The sequence below is a fragment of the Salvelinus namaycush genome, chromosome 10 (genome assembly GCF_016432855.1).
Source record: "Salvelinus namaycush isolate Seneca chromosome 10, SaNama_1.0, whole genome shotgun sequence".
Taxonomy (NCBI): Eukaryota; Metazoa; Chordata; class Actinopteri; order Salmoniformes; family Salmonidae; genus Salvelinus; species Salvelinus namaycush.
This window is the reverse complement of record NC_052316.1, coordinates 13,576,840-13,597,581: the sequence shown is the minus strand read 5'-3', so window position 1 is coordinate 13,597,581 and position 20,742 is coordinate 13,576,840. Positions and strand designations below refer to the sequence as shown.

Sequence of the window (20,742 nt, the reverse complement as noted above, 5' to 3'; positions counted from 1 at the left end):
AAAAATACAAAGGTCAAATCATGACATCAGTGATCTTCAGGTCGGAAATTCGGAGCTCTATAAAGAGGCCAGAGTTCCCTAGATGGAATTCCGAGTTGGATGACCGTTCAAATCAATTTTCCCATTTTTTCCTGAGATTCCAGTTGTTTTGAACGCGGTATTACTCAAGTTGAAGGCCAGTCGGGGTAGTGCAGGCTTCCATTAGCAACTAAACTGTCCTTCAAATCAAATTTTATTTGTCAGACATAAAAGTAACAAATAATTAAAGAGCAGCAGTAAATAACAATAGTGAGGCTACTGTATACACAGGGGGTACCAGTAAAGAGTCAATGTGCAGGGGCACCGGTGTCGATGTAAATGAGGTAATATGTACATGTAAGTAGAGTTATTAAAGTGACTAATGCATAGATAATAACAGAGAGTAGAAGCAGTGTAGAAGAGGGGGGGGGGTGCAAATAGTCTGGGTAGCCATTTGATTAGATGTTCAGGAGTCTTATGGCTTGGGGGTAGAAGCTGTTTAGAAGCCTCTTGGATCTAGACTTGGCGCTTGCCGTGTGGTAGCAGAGAGAACAGTCTATGACTAGGGTGGTATAGAGGTCCTGGATGGCAGGAAGCTTGGCCCCGGTGATGTACTGGGCCGTACGCACTACCCTCTGTAGTGCTTTGTGGTCGGAGGCCGAGCAGTTGCCATACCAGGCAGTGATGCAACCCGTCAGCATGCTCTCGATGGTGCAGCTGTAAAACCTTTGAGGATCTGAGGACCCATGCCAAATCTTTTAAGTCTCCTGAGGGGGGATAGGTTTTGTCGTGCCCTCTTCATGACTGTCTTGGTGTGCTTGGACCCTGTTAGTTTGTTGGTGATGTGGACGCCAAGGACTTGAAGCTCTCAACCTTCTCCACTACAGCCTCGTCGATGAGAATGGGGACGTGCTCGGTCCTCCATTTCCTGTAGGCCACAACATCTCCTTTGTCTTGATCATGTTGAGGGAGAGGTTGTTGTCCTTGCACCACACGGCCAGGTCTCTGACATCCTCCCTATAGGCTGTCTCATCGTTGTCGGTGATCAGGCCTACCACTGTTGTGTCATCTGCAAACTTAATGATGGTGTTGGAGTCGTGCCTGGCCGTGCAGTCATGAGTGAACAGGGAGTACTGAGCACGCACCCCTGAGGGTGGGACTGAGCACGCACCCCTGAGGGTGGGACTGAACACGCACCCCTGAGGGGCCCACGTATTGAGGATCAGTGTGGCGGTTGTTACCTACCCTTACCACTTGGGGGCGGCCCGTCAGGAAGTCCAGGATCCAGTTGCAGAGGGAGGTGTTTAGTCCCAGGGTCCTTAGCTTTTTGATGAGCTTTGAGGGCACTATGGTGTTGAATGCTGAGCTGTAGTCAACGATTAGCATTCTCACATAGGTGTTCCTTTTGTCCAGGTGGGAAAGGGCAGTGTCGAGTGCAATAGAGATTGCATCATCTGTGGATCTGTTGGGGCCGTATGCAAATAGGAGTGGGTCTAGGGTTTCTGGGATAATGGTGTTGATGTGAGCCATGACCAGCCTTTCAAAGCACTTCATGGCTACAGACGTGAGTGCTACGGGTTGGTAGTCATTTAGGCAGGTTACCTTAGTGATCTTAGGCACAGGGACTATGGTGGTCTGCTTGAAACATGTTGGTATTACATACTCAAACAGGGAGAGGTTGAAAATGTCAGTGAAGACACTTGCCAGTTGGTCAGTGCATGCTTGGAGTACACGTCCTGGTAATCCTTCTGGCCCTGCAGCCTTGTGAATGTTGACCTGTTTAAAGGTCTTATGCACATCGACTGAGGAGAGCGTGATCATACAGTTGTCCGGAACAGCTGATTCTCTCATACATGTTTCAGTGTTTCTTGCCTCGAAGCGAGCAAGTTATTTAGCTCGTCTGGTAGGCTCATGTCACTGGGCAGCTCTCGGCTGTGCTTCCCTTTGTAGTCTGTAATAGTTTGCCCGTCCACATCCGACGAGCGTCGGAGCCGGTGTAGTACGATTGGATCTTAGTCCTGTATTGATGCTTTGCCTGTTTAATGGTTCATCGGAGGGCATAGCGGGATTTCTTATAAGCTTCCGGGTTAGAGTCCTGCTCTTTGAAAGCAGCAGCTCTACCCTTTAGCTCAGTGCGAATGTTGCCTGTAATCCATGGCTTCTGGTTGGGGTATGTACGTAGTCACTATGGGGACGACGTCATTGATGCACTTATTGATGAAGCAAGTGACTGATGGGATGTACTCCTCAATGCCATTGGAAGAATCCGGGAACATTTTCCAGTCTGTGCTAGCAAAACAGTCCTGTAGTTTAGCATCTGCTTCATCTGACCACTTTTTTAATAGACCGAATCACTGGTGCTTCCTGCTTTAATTTTTTCTTGTAAGCAGGAACCGGGAAGATAGTTATGGTCAGATTTGCCAAATGGAGGGTGAGCTTTGTACTCGTCTCTGTGTGTGGAGTAAAGGTGATCTATAGTTTTTCCCCTCTGGTTTCACATTTAACATGCTGATAGAAATTAGGTAAAACTGATTAAGTTTCCCTGCAGCAGTAAAGGACATGCATCTGGTGGGTTAGAAGCAATTATTTGTACGATGATTGTCGTTCTCCCCTGGAATCAACCAATAGGAAGCTCTATGCAAAAATAGTATGCACATTTTAACTCATTAGTCTGAGTTTCCGAGCAGTGTTGCCAACCTAGCGACTTAGTCGCTATATTTATCGAGTATTCAGACCCCTCTAGCGACACATTTTCAAAAAAGCAACTAGCGACAAATCTAGCGACTTTTTCTGGTGTTATTGGAGACGCTGACATGAAAGCACGTATCGTCGTTCTCATTCTTCTCAACGAGCAGCAGTTGCCGCCGTGGGCCCCGCCCCGTCACAAAGCACTCACAGGCGGCCCAGTCCTCGCGCAGCAGTCCCTCCCAGCTGCAGTCAGAGCAGGAGATGTTCACCCCTCCTCGTCCAGACTGCAAATGAATCGCGCAAGTGGGAAGCCGCCGCTGGCTGATCCCGCCCTGACTTACATTAAAAAAAACAATTAACCTGAATTAGGGCCAGACTAGTTACCATAATTTCTCAAATTGCCATTGAAAGTTTTTTTTAATCGTCTATTTTTGGTCCATTTAGATTGTTAATGGAGATTGTATACAAAAAAAAGTAAAAAATGTTATGGTTAAAAATGTTCATGTTTTACTGTGACTTGTTGTAGGCTCCTAAGTGAACCATAAGGTTAAAAACCAAACTAAATTAAGAAAACTAAACTAAAAAAAAAATAATAAAATAATAATAAAATAAAAAACTAACTAACTAACTCCGCCAGAGTGTCTCTTCTGGGTCACTTTTGCCGGTCCCAAGCCCGGATAAAGGAGGAGGGTTGGAATTGTGACATTAAAAAAAACAAGAATCGACAGAAGAAAGTTCATTTGTAGTTCTAAACATATTTAGGGTGTTTTTTACTCACCTTTTGTCTCCCACGACGTTATTCCTCTCTCCTACAGCGTTCATCACAATTACATGCACATGGTCAATTATGCAAATTAGGCGATTACGTCATTTAGCGACTTTTAGGACAGCCAATAGCTACTTTCCTTACTGAGGAGTTGGCAACACTGTTTCCGAGTTGTCTTGAACGTGTTCAATACGTTGTATGATGACGCGTCGGTGCTACGTGTCTAGGAAGTAATCCAGTCAACATGGCGACGCAACAAGGAGATGTTGATGAACTCTTCGATGTGAAAAATGCTTATTACATTGGCAGTTATCAACAATGTATCAATGAAGCCCAGAAAGTTAAGGTAATTATCTGCTGATAAACCGTTTGTGCAACATGGCTAATAGCTAGTCTTTCTGTAGTCTCGATGTAATACGTTTGAACTGGCTAGCTAATCAGCTAACGTTAGTACTAGCTGCTAACGTTAACATCTCTGTTATAAAAGCAATTCAATGAACTAATAGATGATGTTAAATCAAAAACATCACCTACTTGCTATTTTCCTCTTTACAGCCATCAACACCTGAGAAGGAGGTTGAGAGAGACATGTTTCTGTACAGAGCCTATATTGCCCAGGTAACTTCATAATTGCACAGATGGCGATATATTTATTAGAACGTCAAATTACGTGAGTGTAACCTTAGTGTCACTGTGCAATAAATTACTATATTGTTTTTGTCTAATCTTGAACTATAACTTTATCATCTGAAGATGCCTCCATTTGAATTGCCATTAAGACACTGCCTGTCAGTATTGTATCAGTTTTCATCTGTATAATTTCAGAGGAAGTATGCTGTGGTGATGGATGACATCAAGGCCAGCTCCTCGCCAGAACTCCAGGCTGTCAAGATGTTTGCTGAATATCGCGCCAACGAGGGCAAAAGGTTTTATTCCATTAAACAGTCAATATAACAACCCAATTAATTAAAGTGAAATGCTTTTTGTCGACTCCTCTGGTGGTGTAAAAATATTGCTGTCTTTGTTGCTTGTGCAGGGATGCCATTGTGGCTGAACTTGACAAGAAGATGAGCAAGAATGTAGATGTGGCCAACACAACCTTCCTGCTCATGGCTGCGTCCATTTACTACCATGAGATGAACTCGGATGCTGCCTTGAGGACCCTGCACCAGGGAGAAAGTCTGGAGTGGTAAGGACGATCACAGGATACTATTCACGTTTGTAGCCCCTGTTATTATGTGTTATGTGATACGTGAATGTCCCTCTTTTTTTTCAGCATGGCAATGACCATTCAGGTGCTGCTGAGTTTAGACCGTGTTGATTTGGCAAGGTATGTCCACTTGACACACACCATCTGATTAAGTAACTTTTTAAGTACTTTTAAGTCAATTTAGTTATAAAAGGATTCAGCAAATTGAGCATATGATTCAGTGTTGGTCATATATGGTTTGTTTACTTATTTTGACACGAAGGAAAGAGCTGAAGAAGATGCAGGAGCAAGACGAGGATGCCACACTGACCCAACTTTCCACGGCTTGGGTCAACATCGCTGTTGTGAGTGTCAGCCCATAGCGAAGATCCCTGCATGCTATAATACATCATTGGAGCGGGCCTCATTGCCCCTCACCTGAAAGAAATGGGCTTTTGACAGAGCACCACTCTCAATGGAAAAGTGTCATCAATTTAGGACTGAAGTCCACTCAATTTCTGTCTTCTGATCAACAGAAGAAGAAAAAAAGGACTTGACGTTCCCTTTTTTTTCAGGGAGGAGAGAAGCTGCAGGATGCTTACTACATCTTCCAGGAGATGTCGGATAAGTACTCACCCACTTTGCTTCTGCTGAATGGCCAGGCTGCCTGCCATATGGCCCAGAACAAGTGGGAGGAGGCAGAGGGGGTTCTCCAGGAGGCACTAGACAAGGTCATTACTTACCTCAAATGCACTCTTATCTTAATCAACTGTAGACATATATCAGAGATTAATTTGTAGATGTGTAGAGGGGTGTTTAAATATAGATGAACACTATTTGATAGCATAACATTATAGGGTGTTACAGTGAAGACATTTTAATAGTACAATTTGAATTAGTTAAACCAATTAGTGGTGTCTGTCTTATCCAACCACATCAATACAAGTTTAGTGTCTTCATAAGCAAAATTCTTGCAATTTTAGCAATTGACCAGTAGGTGATAGAAATACAATAGTAATGCAGTTGTATTCATATTTCAGAAAATGTGATGGAACATGTATGAATGAAGCGGGATAACGAGCGAGGTCATACAGTGCATCGAGACATTTCTGTGAGGAAAAAGAGGGTGTTTTCCAACCTCTTATAGAGTCTGTTTTTCCCCTAACAGGACAGCAGCCACCCTGAGACTTTGATCAACCTGATTGTGCTGACCCAGCACTTAGGCAAAGCTCCTGAGGTGAGACTTTGCATCAGTTTTGCCACAGATACTGATAAATGTTTGTCGGACATTATCAAAGCTTTGGAATGACAAAAGGGGGTTTATTCAATTTGCAGATATCTTGCACATTAGTGTCCTTCTCCTTGAATAGCAATAAACTTCAAAGTTCTAGGGATAAAGTCGCCCCCCCCCCCCCCCAAAAAAATGATCTGCTCGTGCCAGATTGAGGTGATAGTGAGTAAATGATCAATAGAATCTTGACTATCTACAGAATGCTTTCTTCAATGGGGGTCAAAGTAATCACTGATTACCCATCAAGGTTATTTAACTCACCTGAGGTGTATATAGATAAGACCTTGTTCTAATGATTTATGATCAATGTTTTTATAGGCATGAATTTCCTTAGCATCAATCTGTTTTGTATATGTTTGCAGGTAACCAACAGGTATCTCTCTCAACTGAAAGATGCCCATAGAGCTCACCCCTTCCTTAAAGACTACCTGACCAAGGTACGTTGATTACATTTGCCCTTACACAGTTCTACTTCATCTTGAAACAATGCATTCTTCCTTGTTACAGCTGTTGTTCAACCTTAGCTTTCTTGGAAGTAAATGAAATGATTTGATTGGTGAGCACTGCAGCATATCTAGTCGAAGCATTTAAAACTAGTTTTGACTTTAATTTCATAGACTTCACTACACATAATTCCCAAGTAAAAAAAAGTGTAAATCAACATTGAAAAGTCAGGTTGTTTTATTCGTTAGACCAGTTTATTTCTGTCCACAACAGTGTCGCTAGTTAAACATTTTCTACCGTGTGTTAAATGCTTCTCCTTTTTTACCTCAGGAGAATGAATTTGACAGACTGACAATGCAGTATGCTCCCACTGCAACTGCGTGAGACAATGGAGACATCTGTTTGGACCCCAAAACATTATTAATACTGGACAAACAACTGATTGCTCCATATCTTTTTGTCTATCAATATGGGAAACGCCAAACTGTATAAATTAAAATTGACATGCATGTTTAGAAATTTGAAGAATAAAAAGATTGAATAATAATATTATTACCTTACACAGATTTTCTTTATACTCACACGTGCAGGTATTTGTAGTACATGAAATGTCCCTTCTGATAATGTCTCTTTGATGTTTGTAACATCTGCATTTCTCTCATTGAGAAATGCCTCCTGTCACTGTTTCCTTTTAGCATTCCTCTAAAATGTACAATAAATGTTTTATGACCCGGTTTACACCCAGTGTGAGTTTTTTGGTGTATCTGTACTTTACTATTTATTTTTTTGACAACTTTTACTTCACTACATTCCTAAAGAAAATGATGTACTTTCTACTCCATGCACTTTCCCTGACACCCAAAAGTACTCGTTACATTTTGAAAGCTTAGCAGGACAGGAAAATGGTCTAATCCACACACTTATCAAGTGAACATTCCTGGTCATCCCTGCAGACTCACTAAACACAAAAATAAGGAAATGGTGATGTCTGATAAGGAATTTGAAATGATTTATACTTTTACTTTCGATTCTTAAGTATATTTTAAGCCAAATACTTTTAGACAAACTCAAGTAGGAATTTACTGGGTGACTTTTACTTGAGTCATTTTCTATTAAGGAATCTTTACTTTTCCTCAAGTATGACAATTGGGTACTTTTTACACTGGTGTCAGTGTGAAACCAGTGGTGGAGGGTACACACAGTTTATCAATAATTTTTTTGCCTAATAGTTTACCCACCTTTTGCGGAAGAATGTATAGGGAGTGTTACTTTTTTCACCGCGATCAGAGTTTACTCGCCTTTTTCTTCTTTTTTTACCGTTCTATTGAAATTCATGGATTATGGCCCGACGAGACCTCACTAGAGGTAGACAATGTTTCTCCCTTTATGTGTTTGAAATGATACATTTTGTAAATCAGTGGGCCATTAAATTCATGAAAACCTTGCAACGTTGCAGTGCTTGGTTCTTGACAGACTCTAACCGGTGTGTCTGGCACCCTACTACCATACCCCGTTCAAAAGCACTTACATATTTTGTCCATTCACGCTCAGAATAGCACACATACACAATCCATGTCTCAAGGTTTAAAAATCCTTATTTAACCTCTGTCCTCCCCTTCATCTACACTGATTGAAGTGGATTGAACATGGAGTAAATGCATTTCATATTATTTTAATGTGTTTTCTGGAACAGTCGACATCGTGTTGTTGATGTGCATCGTTCTGCTGTTACATGTTGCGCTGTCGCTTTAAATTATCTCAGTTTAAAAAAAATCCCAGTAGTTGAAAGTAGTGGGCCATAATTACGTCACAGCTCCTCTGCTTTTTCTTCATTCAATTAGTTAGAATGGTTTTAGGTGCGGGTGCTGAACATTATAGTCGTGCCAGTAAAAACGTTTACTAGCAGTACTTTTAATATTGTAACCAGAGAGGTTTCAAGTGCCGTGTGGAATCATGTTCTACATTGATTCCCATTAAAACAGCACGCATTTTTCTGTCACTTGTCAAGACGCAGCATCACAGACACAGCATCACAGACACCGCAGGACACGACTAGCAGCGGAACGACAGAGGAAGGCGAACATTGTGAGGATATCTGGACTTTTATCGGCGTTACTGGTTATTTTCTTAGCATTAGAAATGTTTCAGGACCACTGGTTTGGTATCTGTTAGGAATAGGTTATTCTAGTTGATGAAATGACGAAGATATGTTATATAAGGCGAATAACGGAGATCAGACAGAATTTAACGTTGGCCTCACAAGAATCGCATGTGATACCTCGACTGTACTGCTCTCTAGTATGGCACATCTTTAGTTTAGGTAGCTATCCAGATAGCTAATAATACTTACTGGATTTGTTTTTCTTGGAACACGAACGTGATTTTACGGTTACATCTAATCTCTAATAGATTCAACTGACGTTAGCTAGTTTGGTAGCCGTTTTAAATGCTGGTGTATCCGGTATTGTGTACATTTAATTTAGCGAGCTAGGCGGCTAACAAGCTAACGTTACCAACATTTTGATGTAGTATGCGTAAAAGAAGAATTGCCAAAATTCTGGCCAATGTTTACTAGGTCATAGAATACAGTAGCTTGTAATTCTAATAATTATAGCTAGGTAATTAACGTTGGCTATTAAATAAATCCAGCCGGTTTACCCATGGTTTTTGTAGGTTTATAATCCAATCAGACATAAATTGTCTTCATGTGAAATGAGCCCACGTCCTAATTTAGAAACAAAGAATTAACATTAGGCCACTTGAGACTAGGTTAAGCTGCTTAAAGTTTTTTTTTTAGTTTTTAGTTTAGCTTTATAACTCGCTAGATACAGTAGCTTGAAAACGTCGGGATCTTGCCTGGCTACCTTCTAAATCGCCGTTTTCCGTGCCGCCACAATGGACAGTCACACCGATGATGACAGTATGAGAGTCGGGGAGGTGGAACCCATGCCTGGCTATACGGGTCTCGTAACGAGAGCGTCTGCTGTGATGCTCAATGCCTTGAGAGACTGCAGCGCGTGCGGTCTAGAGCTCTCTAAAAGGACGCTCCTGGATAACGCTTATATTACATGGACCGAAATCGGCCTTTTCTTCATGTGCGCCGTTATGTGGACGCAGATACGACGGGGACTAACAGAATGTCTGTTCAAGGTAGATACACCCCCACACCCAGCTTTCCCCTCAATTTTGCATACTATACATTCACATACACTTTTCTTCACGAAATACATCATTTCCCTCTTTACTTCAAGAACCATGAGCCTTATTCTCGTTCCCTAATTACAGGAGCCTTCTATCAGAGTTCAGCCTTCATTGGGTGTTTATAAAGGCGTTTATGTCACATGTTTCATATACCTTGCAGTATTAGTGAAATAAGATAACCATTGTATTTCAATTATGATGAATTACATTTCACTTTTCAAGCCCACCACAGGTTATATGAAACACTGGTCCGTTTCTCTCTGGTATAAAAATATAAATTATTCTCCTTGCTGAATTCAACAATTGTTGTCTACTGTACTGGGGCTTGTCCTCCTGACAAGTTCATCATGATGCCCATCAAATTGAAGCATATGAGGAATACCTTTGTTCTGAGGAAGGCCTACACGCTACACTCAGATACCTTTAGTGTCTCAGTGTGTGTCAACTTGTAGTTCCCAACCAGGGGTTCTACGAACACAGGGGGTACTTGAGAACACTAATGAGACCATAGGCTTAATGGTAAAATGCACATGAGAGGGTACTTTATGCGTACTCCGGGCAGAGCAAAATTCACTGTTGTAGTCAAAATCAGGATCAGATACCAGGAAACTGATTCACTAAGACTACGGAAACCCTTCACCTCAGCTGATGACTCTGCAATAAAATATTAACTCCCGGGTTACAAAAACCAGAGCAGAGATGTGGCAAGCAAGCTTTGCTGAGGAGATTAAGGACACATACATGGAAGCCACAGACAGCAAATTTTTTCTAAGAGTGTAGACTATCTAGAACCTCAAAGGGTTCTTCGGCTGTCCCCATAGGATAACCCTTTGAAGAACGCTTTTTGATCCAGGTAGAACCTTTTTGGGTTCCATATAAAACCCTTTCCACAGAGGGTTCTATCTGGGAACCCAAAAGGGTGCTCTTATGGGGACAGCCGAAGAACCCTTTTGGAACTGTTTTTTTCTTAAGGCCGTAGACTGATGAGGAAATCAATGCATGTGAGATCTACTACTACAGTAGCATTATCTCTCAAGCTACTGTCACAGCACTAACACAAGCGGGCTAAGACAGTGGTTTCCTGGTGCGTGCTCAAACTATCATCAAAAAAGCAATATTCAGCAATTCTAGGTTGTTTTATCATTTATTTTCGAGTAGCCTAGTAGCTAGCGTCTATTTTATTTTTCCCCACACACATTCAGTCAGTTATCCATCAATGAATGTGTTCACCTCATTAGCATATCTTTGCCTATCAATGAATTAATACATTCATAATCCTCCCAGCTTTTGGCTCCATGACAGTAGTAGGGGACTCAAAGCTCTGCTGAGAGATACACAGACTCTGACTCTCCCGCCAGGGGTATCATTTCAGCTAAACCAAGAGTATGGCAAAGTGACAGGGGAAGGAGTTTTGTATTCAGACCCCTTGACTTTTTCCACATTTTGTTACGTTACAGCCTTATTCTAAAATTGATTAAATAAATGTTTTCCATCATCAATCTACACACAATATCCCATAAGGACAGAGTGAAAACAGGTTTTTAGAAAAATTATTACTTTAAAAAAAAACATACCTTATTTACATAAGTATTCAGACCCTTTGCTATGAGACTCGAAATTGAGCTCAGGTGCATCCTGTTTCCAGTTTGGAAACACCAAGACTGTTCCTAGAGCTGGCCGCCCGGCAAACTGAGCAATCGGGGGAGAAGGGCCTTGGTCAGGGAGGTGACCGAGAACCCGATGGTCACTCTGACAGAGTTACTTTATGGAGATGGGAGAACCTTCCAGAAGGACAACCATCTCTGCAGCACTCTACCAATCATGCCTTTATGGTAGAGTGGCCAGACGGAAGCCACTCCTCAGTAAAATACATGTGACAGCCTGCTTGGAGTTTACCAAAAGGCACCTAAAGGACTCTCACACCATGAGAAACAAGATTCTCTGGTTTGATGAAACCAAGATTTAACTTTTTGGCCTGAATGCCAAGCATCACGTCTGGAGGAAACCTGGCACCATCCCTATAGTGAAGCATGGTGGTGGCAGCATCATGTTGTGGGGGTGTTTTTCAGCGGCAATGACTGAGAGACTAGTCAGGATCGAGGGAAAGATGAACGGAGCAAAGTACAGAGAGATCCTGGATGAAAACCTGCTCAGGACCTCAGACTGGGGTGAAGGTTCACCTTCCAACAGGACAACAGAGCTAAGCACACAGCCAAGACAACGCAGGAGTGGCTTCGGGACAAGTCTCTGAATGTCCTTGAGTGGCCCAACCAGAGCCCGGACTTGAACCCGATCGAACATCTCTGGAGAGACCTGAAAATAGCTGTGCAGCGATGCTCCCCATCCAACCTGACAGCGCTTGAGAGGATCTGCAGAGAAGAATGGGAGAAATTCCCCAAATACAGGTGTGCCAAGCTTGTAGCGTCATACCCAAGAAGACTTGAGGCTGTACAACAAAGTATTGAGTAAAGAAAATAGTTATGTAAATGTCAAACATTTCAGTTTCTTTTTTTATAAATTTGCTAACATTTCTAAAAAACAGTTTTTGCTTTGTCATTATGGGGTATTGTGTGTAGATTGATGAGGGGAAAATATTATTTAATCAATTTTAGAATAAGGCTGTAACGTAACAAAATGTGGAAAAAGTCAAGGGATCTGAATACTTTCCAAATGCACTGTATATCGATTATCACGTTGAAATCAATAGCTCGGTAGGGGGAGATGAGGTTGCGTGTCCTGTTAACTAACACAGCTCTAACTCACAGAATATAGGAATAATGTGTACATCACTGGTTAGAGGACAGTTTGTAGAAGACATCTAGCTACATTTTGAAGTGATGCATTTTGATTCAAGTGGGTCGCCAACGTGGTAAGTGTAGCGCAACACTTTTTGGTTAATTACTTCCATCGATATCACGTTGAAATCAATAGAACAGGGGGCAAACGTTTTGGAGTGTAGCACTTTTTAAACTAACACTATTCAAAGGCTACACGGAAACTTGAAATAACCTACACATCGTTGGTTGAATGAGAACTTGTAGAAGGCTTATATCTATATTTTGGAATGTTGGATGTTGATTTCGGGCGGCTGCCATCACGGGAAAGGGAACAGACCACTATTTCTGTTAGTTAACGTAAACCCAGGGATGGGCAACTTTAATGTAAAACATTGTGAGCAAAACATTTTAGTGGCCCCCCTCTTGACAGCAAGATTTTGTAGTTTTTGTTCCGGAGTTAATGAACTTTTTTACACTTAATTTCCTGCAATTCTACACATTTTGCCATAGGATGGAGAGAAATGTTTGCTGTTTTTGATATGATATCTGAGTGAGACTGACTAACAAAATCATTGGGGATCCCTCATCCAGTAATTTGACCATGATAAGTTTAGATAGTTTAGCGACCAGTCAACTTAGCAATCTAAAAGATGTTAGCTGACATGGGCTAATTGAGTGACTAACAGTGACTGACATAACAGAAGAAGAACTGCTGATGCACGACCACATTTCGAAATTGCACCTTGTGTATTCTACTATTCTAACTCGCAACAGTAAGTTGAGACCCCGACTGAGTAAAAAAAGAAAGAAAATAGGGGTGGCCACCAGTTGCCCATCCCTGACTTAAATTAATCATGACGAGGCATAGGATATCAACAGTGTAAACAGTTGGCTGCTATTTAAGTGATTGTTTGTCAAATCCATGTATTGGTGTGTGGCCAGAGACTTTTATAGAGAGACCTTATCAAATTTGTTGTGCCATTTCAGTCCTGCGCATCCCAACGTGTGACAAAATCAACAGTAACAAACCAAAGATATTGATCTATTTTAAGCAATCAGTCTTATGTCATCATGGTGACTATAAACCTTTATAATAATATCACCAATCTGAGGTAAAATGGATGTGTAATTCCACTCAATTCTTTGAGGTGAAAATGTAAGTTTGTGTAAGGTAGTAACAGAAATGGTCCTATTTCCAGGGAAATTAGTGGAATATACAATACTTTAATATGGCAAAATAATTCTACGTCAATTTAAAGTGATAGTATATGTTGCCCACTCAAACGATTTCACACTCATTTAACCATTTACAGAGTAAAAAAATGCTCTCAAACACAATTTAACCGGGTACTATAGATTAGCCTCTCCATAGTGTCTGTGCAGCAGCCTGATCGTTTGACGTCCCTACTAATATGACTAGGATTGGCCTTTGGCTGCTGGACAGTAAAATAACGTTGATTTGTAAACCAATAGAACATGCAATAAATGCTGGTTCCAATGGCATGAAATTAATATAATTTGTATGGTTTTATTTTTCACTAAGCTAGGCTACTTTGAAACAAGGTAAGACATGCTTCATAAAATGACATAAAACGTCCAGGTTTTAAACAATTATGTTTATGGTTAAATAGTTTCTAAATGCTGACTGCCTCCGCTCAGATTCAAGGTGGGTGATGTGCTGTGCTGGTCTCGTGACCATTTGATCTGCACGAACTGTGCCTCAAGTATGTCGACAGAATAAAGCCTTTCGACGTTAATGTTAATTAAACTTCATTATATTTGTCAAACATGACTATATTAAAGTTTAGGCTATATTAAAGTTTGGCAGATTTTTGTTGGTGACTCCCTCATGTCCGCATCGAGTTGGACATGAGGCTGTATGCATATCACCTACACTTTGACTTGTAGGCTTTTTTATTTACAGTGCCTTGCAAAAGTATTCATCCCCTTTGGTGTTTTTCCTATTTTGTTGCATTAAAACCTGTAATATAAATATATTTTTATTTGGATTTCATGTAATGGACATACACAAAATAGTCCAAATTGGTGAAGTGAAATGAAAAAAATAACTTGTTTCAAAAAATAAAAATACGGAAAAGTGATGCGTGCATATGTATTCACCCCTTTGCTATGAAGCACCTAAATAAGATCTGGTGCAATCAATTACCTTCAGAAGTCACATAATTAGTTAGATTGCACACAGCTGGACTTTATTTAAGTGTCACATGATCTGTCACATGATCTCAGCCTATATACACCTGTTCTGAAAGTCCTGTGAGTCTGCAACACCACTAAGCAAGGGGCACCACCAAGCAAGCGGCACCATGAAGACCAAGGAGCTCTATAGATCAGGGTTGGGTTATAAAAAATATCAGAAACTCTGAACATCCCACAGAGCACCATTTAAATCCATTATTAAAAAATTAAAAGAATATAGCACCACAACAAACCTGCCAAGAGAAGGCCGCCCACCAAAACTCACGGACCAGGCAAGAAGGGCATTAATCAGAGAGGCAACAAAGATAACTCTGAAGGAGCTGCAAAGCTCCACACCGTAGATTGGAGTATCTGTCCATAGGACCACTTTAAGCCGTACACTCCACAGAGCTGGGCTTTACGGAAGTGGCCAGAAAAAAGCCATTGCTTAAAGAAAAAAATAAGCAAACACGTTTGGTGTTCGCCAAAAGGCATGTGGGAGTCTCCCCAAACATATGGAAGAAGGTACTCTGGTCAGATGAGACTAAAATTGAGATTTTTGGTCATCAAGGAAAACGTTATGTCTGGTACAAACCCAACACCTCTCATCACCTCGAGAACACCATCCCCACAGTGAAGCATGGTGGTGGCAGCATCATGCTGTGGGAATGTTTTTCATCAGCAGGGACTGGGAAACTGGTCAGAATTGAAGGAATGATGGATGGCGCTAAATACAGGGAAATACTTGAGGGAAACCTGTTTCAGTCTTCCAGAGATTTGAGACTGGGACGGTGTTTCACCTTCCAGCAGGACAATGACCCTAAGCATACTGCTAAAGCAACACTCGAGTGGTTTAAGGGGAAACATTTAAATGCCTTGGACTGGCCTAGTCAAAGCCTAGACCTCAATCCAAATTGAGAATCTGTGGTAGGATTTAAAGATTGCTGTACACCAGAGGAACTTGCAGGAGCAGTTTTGCCTTGAAGAATGAGACGTAATCCAAGAGACTTGCAGTTGTAATTGCTGCAAAAGGTGGCTCTACAAAGTATTGACTTTGCGGGGGGTGAATAGTTATGCACGCTCAAGTTTTCAGTTTTTTTGTCTTATTTCTTGTTTGTTTCACAAGAAAAAATATTTTGTATCTTCAAAGTGGTAGGCATGTTGTGTTAATCAAATGATACAAACCCCCCCAAAATCCATTTTAATTCCAGGCTGTAAGGCAACAGAATAGGAAAAATGCCAAGAGGGGTGAATACTTTCGCAAGCCACTGTATGTACATGAAAAATGTAGTTGAATATTATTCAAATGTTGGCCTTTGATACAATTCTGATCGGTGTAATTGTTTGATATTGTGATTTTAGTGTGAATTTCTTTGTCTTGTCCATTCGGACAACTTAAATCTATATTCTTCTTGTCCGCCAATTTTTTTTTGTAACTTGTCCCGTACAAGAGGACAAGCGTTAATGTTGAGCCCTGATGTCAAGTCAAACAGTAGTTGCCTAGCCAAAGCCATCTATTACAGCCAGCTTCACCGCTGCACTGTTTTGAGAAAAAGCCAAGTTGTTCCCTGCAGCTGCGTCGATGTGCTCTCCAAACAAACAGCCAGCCATACAAACAGCCTTCGGTCTCGCTTCCATGTGTCCGCATGGTCCTAACGTCAGCCCGAGAATCCCGCTAAACTGCATTTGCCTTTAATCGGAATTTGAATGATTTTGGTGTTGAGCGAGGTTATGACGACTGCCATACCCTGTCTCTCGCACTGTTGGGGTTGACTGGGAGGTGCTCCAATGTCCGTTCCAACAGATGTGGCTCACAGCTCATTATTAATTTGGACATTTGGCTGGGTTAGGAGTAAAGCTAAATGCTATATCATCATGTTGGCTCAGATGGGGTCAGGGAATGGGCTGTTTTTCCTTTTAGTCACAACTACAGACCCTGGATGGGAAATGGCCGGGCCTTTCATAATTAATTACACTAGTACAATCTGATGTGACACTATTGGGGTATTTCTCGAATTACGTGTTTTGTGTGTGTTGCATAAGACGCAACAGTGATTAAGAAATGGGCTCAGTGGAATGTAAATCATGTTAACGAAAATGAGCATCCAGTGACGCATTGAGGCTAAACTATCTAGCTTTCATCTGAGGAATGGGTGTCACCGTGTACTCCAATATAGCCGAACAACTTCAGCCTCTCGTAGAATTAAGGGACGCCATAAATAAAACACAAGGCATCCGATTGAAATCTCCTGGGTGCTCCTGTTCTACTACTCCCTTAAATATTTGAAGCTGTCAGGGGACTATTCCCACAACCTCTGTCTCTGTGGCAGCATGGGTATATAAAGAAGCATCTGAGATGGAGGGGGAGTAGAGAGAGACAGGACCTACAGTGAACCCACTGACTGACTGACTGCCCCTCATGTAGCAACAATAGTCTCTCTCTAATACTACAAACTCCAGACCACACTGTAAAAACCCTGGGCACTAGTTACCTATAGACTATAACTAGGACATTTTTTTCCTTCCTGTGCACATGGTCAGGAAAAACTCCTGACCCTGAGAGTATGATATTGTGTCTGACATTGTGGTCATGTGGTACATGTCTTCACATAAGATGGCCTCTCTGACTTTACTGTGAAAAACGCCTTTTAAGGACTTTCTATTTGGAGGATACAGACGCACACTGTTGAGCTCTGATGTGCAGATGGCTCAGAGCTGTCAGTCACCTTCAGGCTTTGTAGTTACTGTTGTTATTACACTGTCTTATCTCGGTCACTGCACTGCACAGAGGGCAGAGGTGTCGGCTAAGAAGACTTGGGCTCAGACAGTAAACTGTTGGGCCCTAAAGGCTCTCTGTATCAGTGTTTGCCATGTGTAAAACATTGGGATGCTGTTTATGACTAACTAACACTTACACTTGGTGGTACTGTTATGTTATTGCTAAACACCTGCCTATATGACAAGGAGGTCAGTGTATGACTGTGTGCGGGTGTGTGCGTGTCTGCCTTGGCGGTATATTTATTAGTGAGTGTGGGTGTGAAAGTGCACTATGCCTGACTTCCACTTCCTGCTGCTATAGTGCTGCAACTGGGGCCAGGGCTCGGCTAAGCTGGCGCAGCACAGCCAGCTCTTATTAACGGGGCCAATTTCGGCACTGATACATGGCCTGTCTACCTGCCTGCTTCTCCACAGCCTCTCAGGATCCGGGCAAACGTGCCAAGCCTAACTGAAACGCACTCAGCAGCAGTTTATAACCCCTCTTATGAATTCCTGCCTCCCGCTCGCAGCAAATACATGTACTTGACAGTGTTAGCCTGGTTTTAGGGCTTATCAGCATTGGGCTATGTTTCAAAACCACTTGATGTAGAAGGTGCCCTCAACCACAGGTCTTGGATCAGATCCTAATGTAAACCATTTGGGGGATGGGAAAATAATATAATCTGACCCTGTATCAGTGGTTAGGGGCAACTACCTACTGACTCTGTCAACATCTCCCCTGACTAACTAACTTCCTGGTTATTCTAATTTCTAAAACCGTCTGACATGAGCTATGACAAGTCACACATACATGCTTAACGACTACTGTTATCAAACTGTAGTAGTGTAGTAAAACTATTGGTCTTGATTAAAAGTCCCAGCAGCCCTCAATTAAAGAGATGATCCTTACATCCTCTCATATAAATATTGATTAAGTGTAGCCGGTCTCTATGTAACTGGCTTTAACAAAATAGAGTATGAAGAAGCAGACAGGAACTCATTTATTATGATTAACCTAACAACTCCTATAAATAACTTTTGTTTACCGGCTGTCTTTCCCCTGGCAAGCTAGAATGCACAGCCTTGACCACAACAACAAAACATGTCCCTCTGTAGAGAAACAGCACATTGTGGCTGTCAAACTTGGCAGAGCTCTGTAACCCCAACAACAAGGCTACTCTATGACAATACGATTGAGAGGGCAAGGGAAATCGGAGCTCATTGTCTCCTCAGCACAACATAGCGCAGGAGAGCCCAGAGTCTGAGAGAGTTGTGGTGGGACCATTCATTAGTAGTAGGATAGAATAGATTTCCAGCCTGTTGACAAGGAGTTTCTCACTTTCCATGCTTTTTAAAGGTAGGACCGTAGTTTAATACTTTCAGTGGTTTTTGAACAGGATTTAGGCCTACATGGAAGTTTCTCGTTAGGCAGTTGAAGGGCTAGTGTACATCCGCACATTTATAATTGTAGGAAAATAGCAAATTTTTCTGTAATTTCCACCTGGTGTTGTTGTCCGTCTCCTCCTCCCCATCTCGCAACGCTGTCACACGGAACCCAAACCGGCTGCGCGCGTGCGCCATCGTGCATAAATGTATTTTGTCCCCCCCACACCAAACACGATCACGACACCAGGTTAAAATATCAAAACAAACATTAATATTAATTTGGGGACAGGTCGAAAAGCATTAAACATTTATGGCAATTTAGCTCGTTAGCTTGCACTTGCTAGCTAATTTGGCCTATTTACCTAGCTTGCTGTTGCTAGCTAATTTGTCCTGGGATATAAACATTGAGTTGTTATTTTACCTGAAATGCACAAGGTCCTCTACTCCGCCAATTAATCCACACATAAAACGGTCAACCGAATCGTTTCTAGTCATCTCTCTTCCTTACAGGCTTTTTCTTCTCTTGACTTTATATTGCAATTGGCAACTTTCATAAATTAGGTGCATTACCGCCACTGACCTCGTTTGTCTTTCAGTCACCCACGTGGGTATAACCAATGAGGAGATGGCACGTGGGTACCTGCTTCTATAAACCAATAAGGAGATGGGAAAGGCAGGACTTGCAGCGCGATCTGCGTCAGAAATAGAAAGGACTTCTATTTTAGCCCATGGCATTTCTATTTTAGCCCAGATGCTTGTTGGCGCCCGCAATAATTGAATAACATAGATTTCAACATTTATTTTGCCACGCTCGCGCATGCGACGCGAGCGGTGTGGTCAGCCTGTTAGACCAGCCTCTGCCAGAGCCTGTTGGTTAGCATAGCAACAGGATAGTTAGCCTTACATGAGCTACACATCTGGGAGAGCGTAACCAAAGATAGACCACAGCTTGTTGTTTCCAATGGGAACAAATGAGTCATAGTGGGCAGAACAAGCAAGGAGGTGGGCAGAGCCAAGCACGAGCTAGTGAGATCCTATTAGCTCGTTGTAGCATACATCTGCATATTTCCATTAGGGAACGCCTACTATGTGAAGTGCGCGTTTGCAATAACTCCTAAACAACGCAATTTTGTATAACTTTGGCAAAGGTTAAAGTCTACAAAACGCAGTCCACTCTGTTCATAACAGATTCTAGTTTTGGAAACAGAAAACTGTATTGAGATCAAATGTTTCATCAATGAGAAAATGTGCAGAATGTCCGCCAAAATCCATCTGCTTCCATCTTCTCCCACTGCAGGCTACTTGGCTTCCTCTCACTACCATCGTTGGTAGTCAGTGGAAACGCCAAGCACATGCTTCACATTTATACATCCTGTGAAATATGTCTCATTGTTCTATCTGTGGTGTAACAGTGACTGTTTTACAACGAGGTGTTACTCTGTTAGCCCAAACACAAGGGCAGCTGAGCTGACCCGACCAGGTTTGTTTGAGCTGAACCCACTGTCGTTCAACCTCGTCCTCCCCCCACCTCCTTCTCATCGCTAAGCCTCCTCCATCTTGTCAAAGATTTACCCAGTGGATGCAAGTCTATATAGTTCTTGACTCATCCCTGTAGTGTCATACGGTCTAAGCGTCGTTAATAAAATGAACACTAATCAGCTAGCCTCTCCTTTAGTTCCTACTATATGACCCCCTGGCTCGGCAGGCAGTGACGTGGTTATTACAGTGACCTCATAAACCGCAGGCTCCTGGCTTTATGCACCCTCTTAGTGTTGTCAATGTCATGCCTGTTGCATTATGGATGAAGCCCATATGCCCACACATACACATGCGGGGAGAACGGCTTGTGTGAATAATAGTTCATTTTTGTCTTGCTGCAAATGGCAGGAAATGACAAACCACTCTCTCTCTCTTAGTGATGCAACATTCGGTCAATTTTGCTGCCGACTAACCAACCCCCATTAACGGTTAACAAACGGTTAAATTTGTTCCAAAGAGTAAAATGACATGACCAACAGAAAACACCACG

General features: G+C 42.0%; 2 protein-coding genes across 2 annotated transcripts in view; both read left to right on the top strand.

Annotated features, from left to right (window-relative positions):
• Nucleotides 1-3,675: 3,675 nt before the first annotated feature.
• LOC120054712 (coatomer subunit epsilon-like) lies at nt 3,676-7,134 on the top strand. Its single transcript, XM_039002263.1, has 10 exons — nt 3,676-3,818; nt 4,028-4,090; nt 4,298-4,398; nt 4,509-4,661; nt 4,749-4,802; nt 4,945-5,026; nt 5,237-5,392; nt 5,830-5,898; nt 6,315-6,389; nt 6,727-7,134. The coding sequence occupies exons 1-10, from the start codon at nt 3,717-3,719 to the stop codon at nt 6,778-6,780; spliced, it is 909 nt and encodes a 302-aa protein (XP_038858191.1). The 5' UTR covers nt 3,676-3,716; the 3' UTR covers nt 6,781-7,134.
• A 1,125-nt stretch (nt 7,135-8,259) lies between these two features.
• Nucleotides 8,260-20,742, top strand: part of LOC120054711 (ceramide synthase 1-like) — a 38,509-nt gene continuing 26,026 nt past the window's right edge. The window contains exon 1 of the mRNA XM_039002261.1: nt 8,260-9,546. Coding sequence (XP_038858189.1) covers nt 9,292-9,546 — 255 coding nt within the window. The 5' untranslated portion in view covers nt 8,260-9,291. The remainder of the gene's footprint in view (nt 9,547-20,742) is intronic.

What these genes read in the sequence shown, in the direction of transcription:
- LOC120054712 (XM_039002263.1), top strand. Translation starts at nt 3,717, where the DNA reads ATGGCGACGCAACAAGGAGATGTTGATGAACTCTTCGATGTGAAAAAT. An exon ending in TCCAGGAGGCACTAGACAAG is followed by an intron (nt 5,393 to 5,829) that starts GTCATTACTTAC and finishes TTCCCCTAACAG; the next exon opens with GACAGCAGCCACCCTGAGAC. An exon ending in TTAAAGACTACCTGACCAAG is followed by an intron (nt 6,390 to 6,726) that starts GTACGTTGATTA and finishes TTTTTACCTCAG; the next exon opens with GAGAATGAATTTGACAGACT.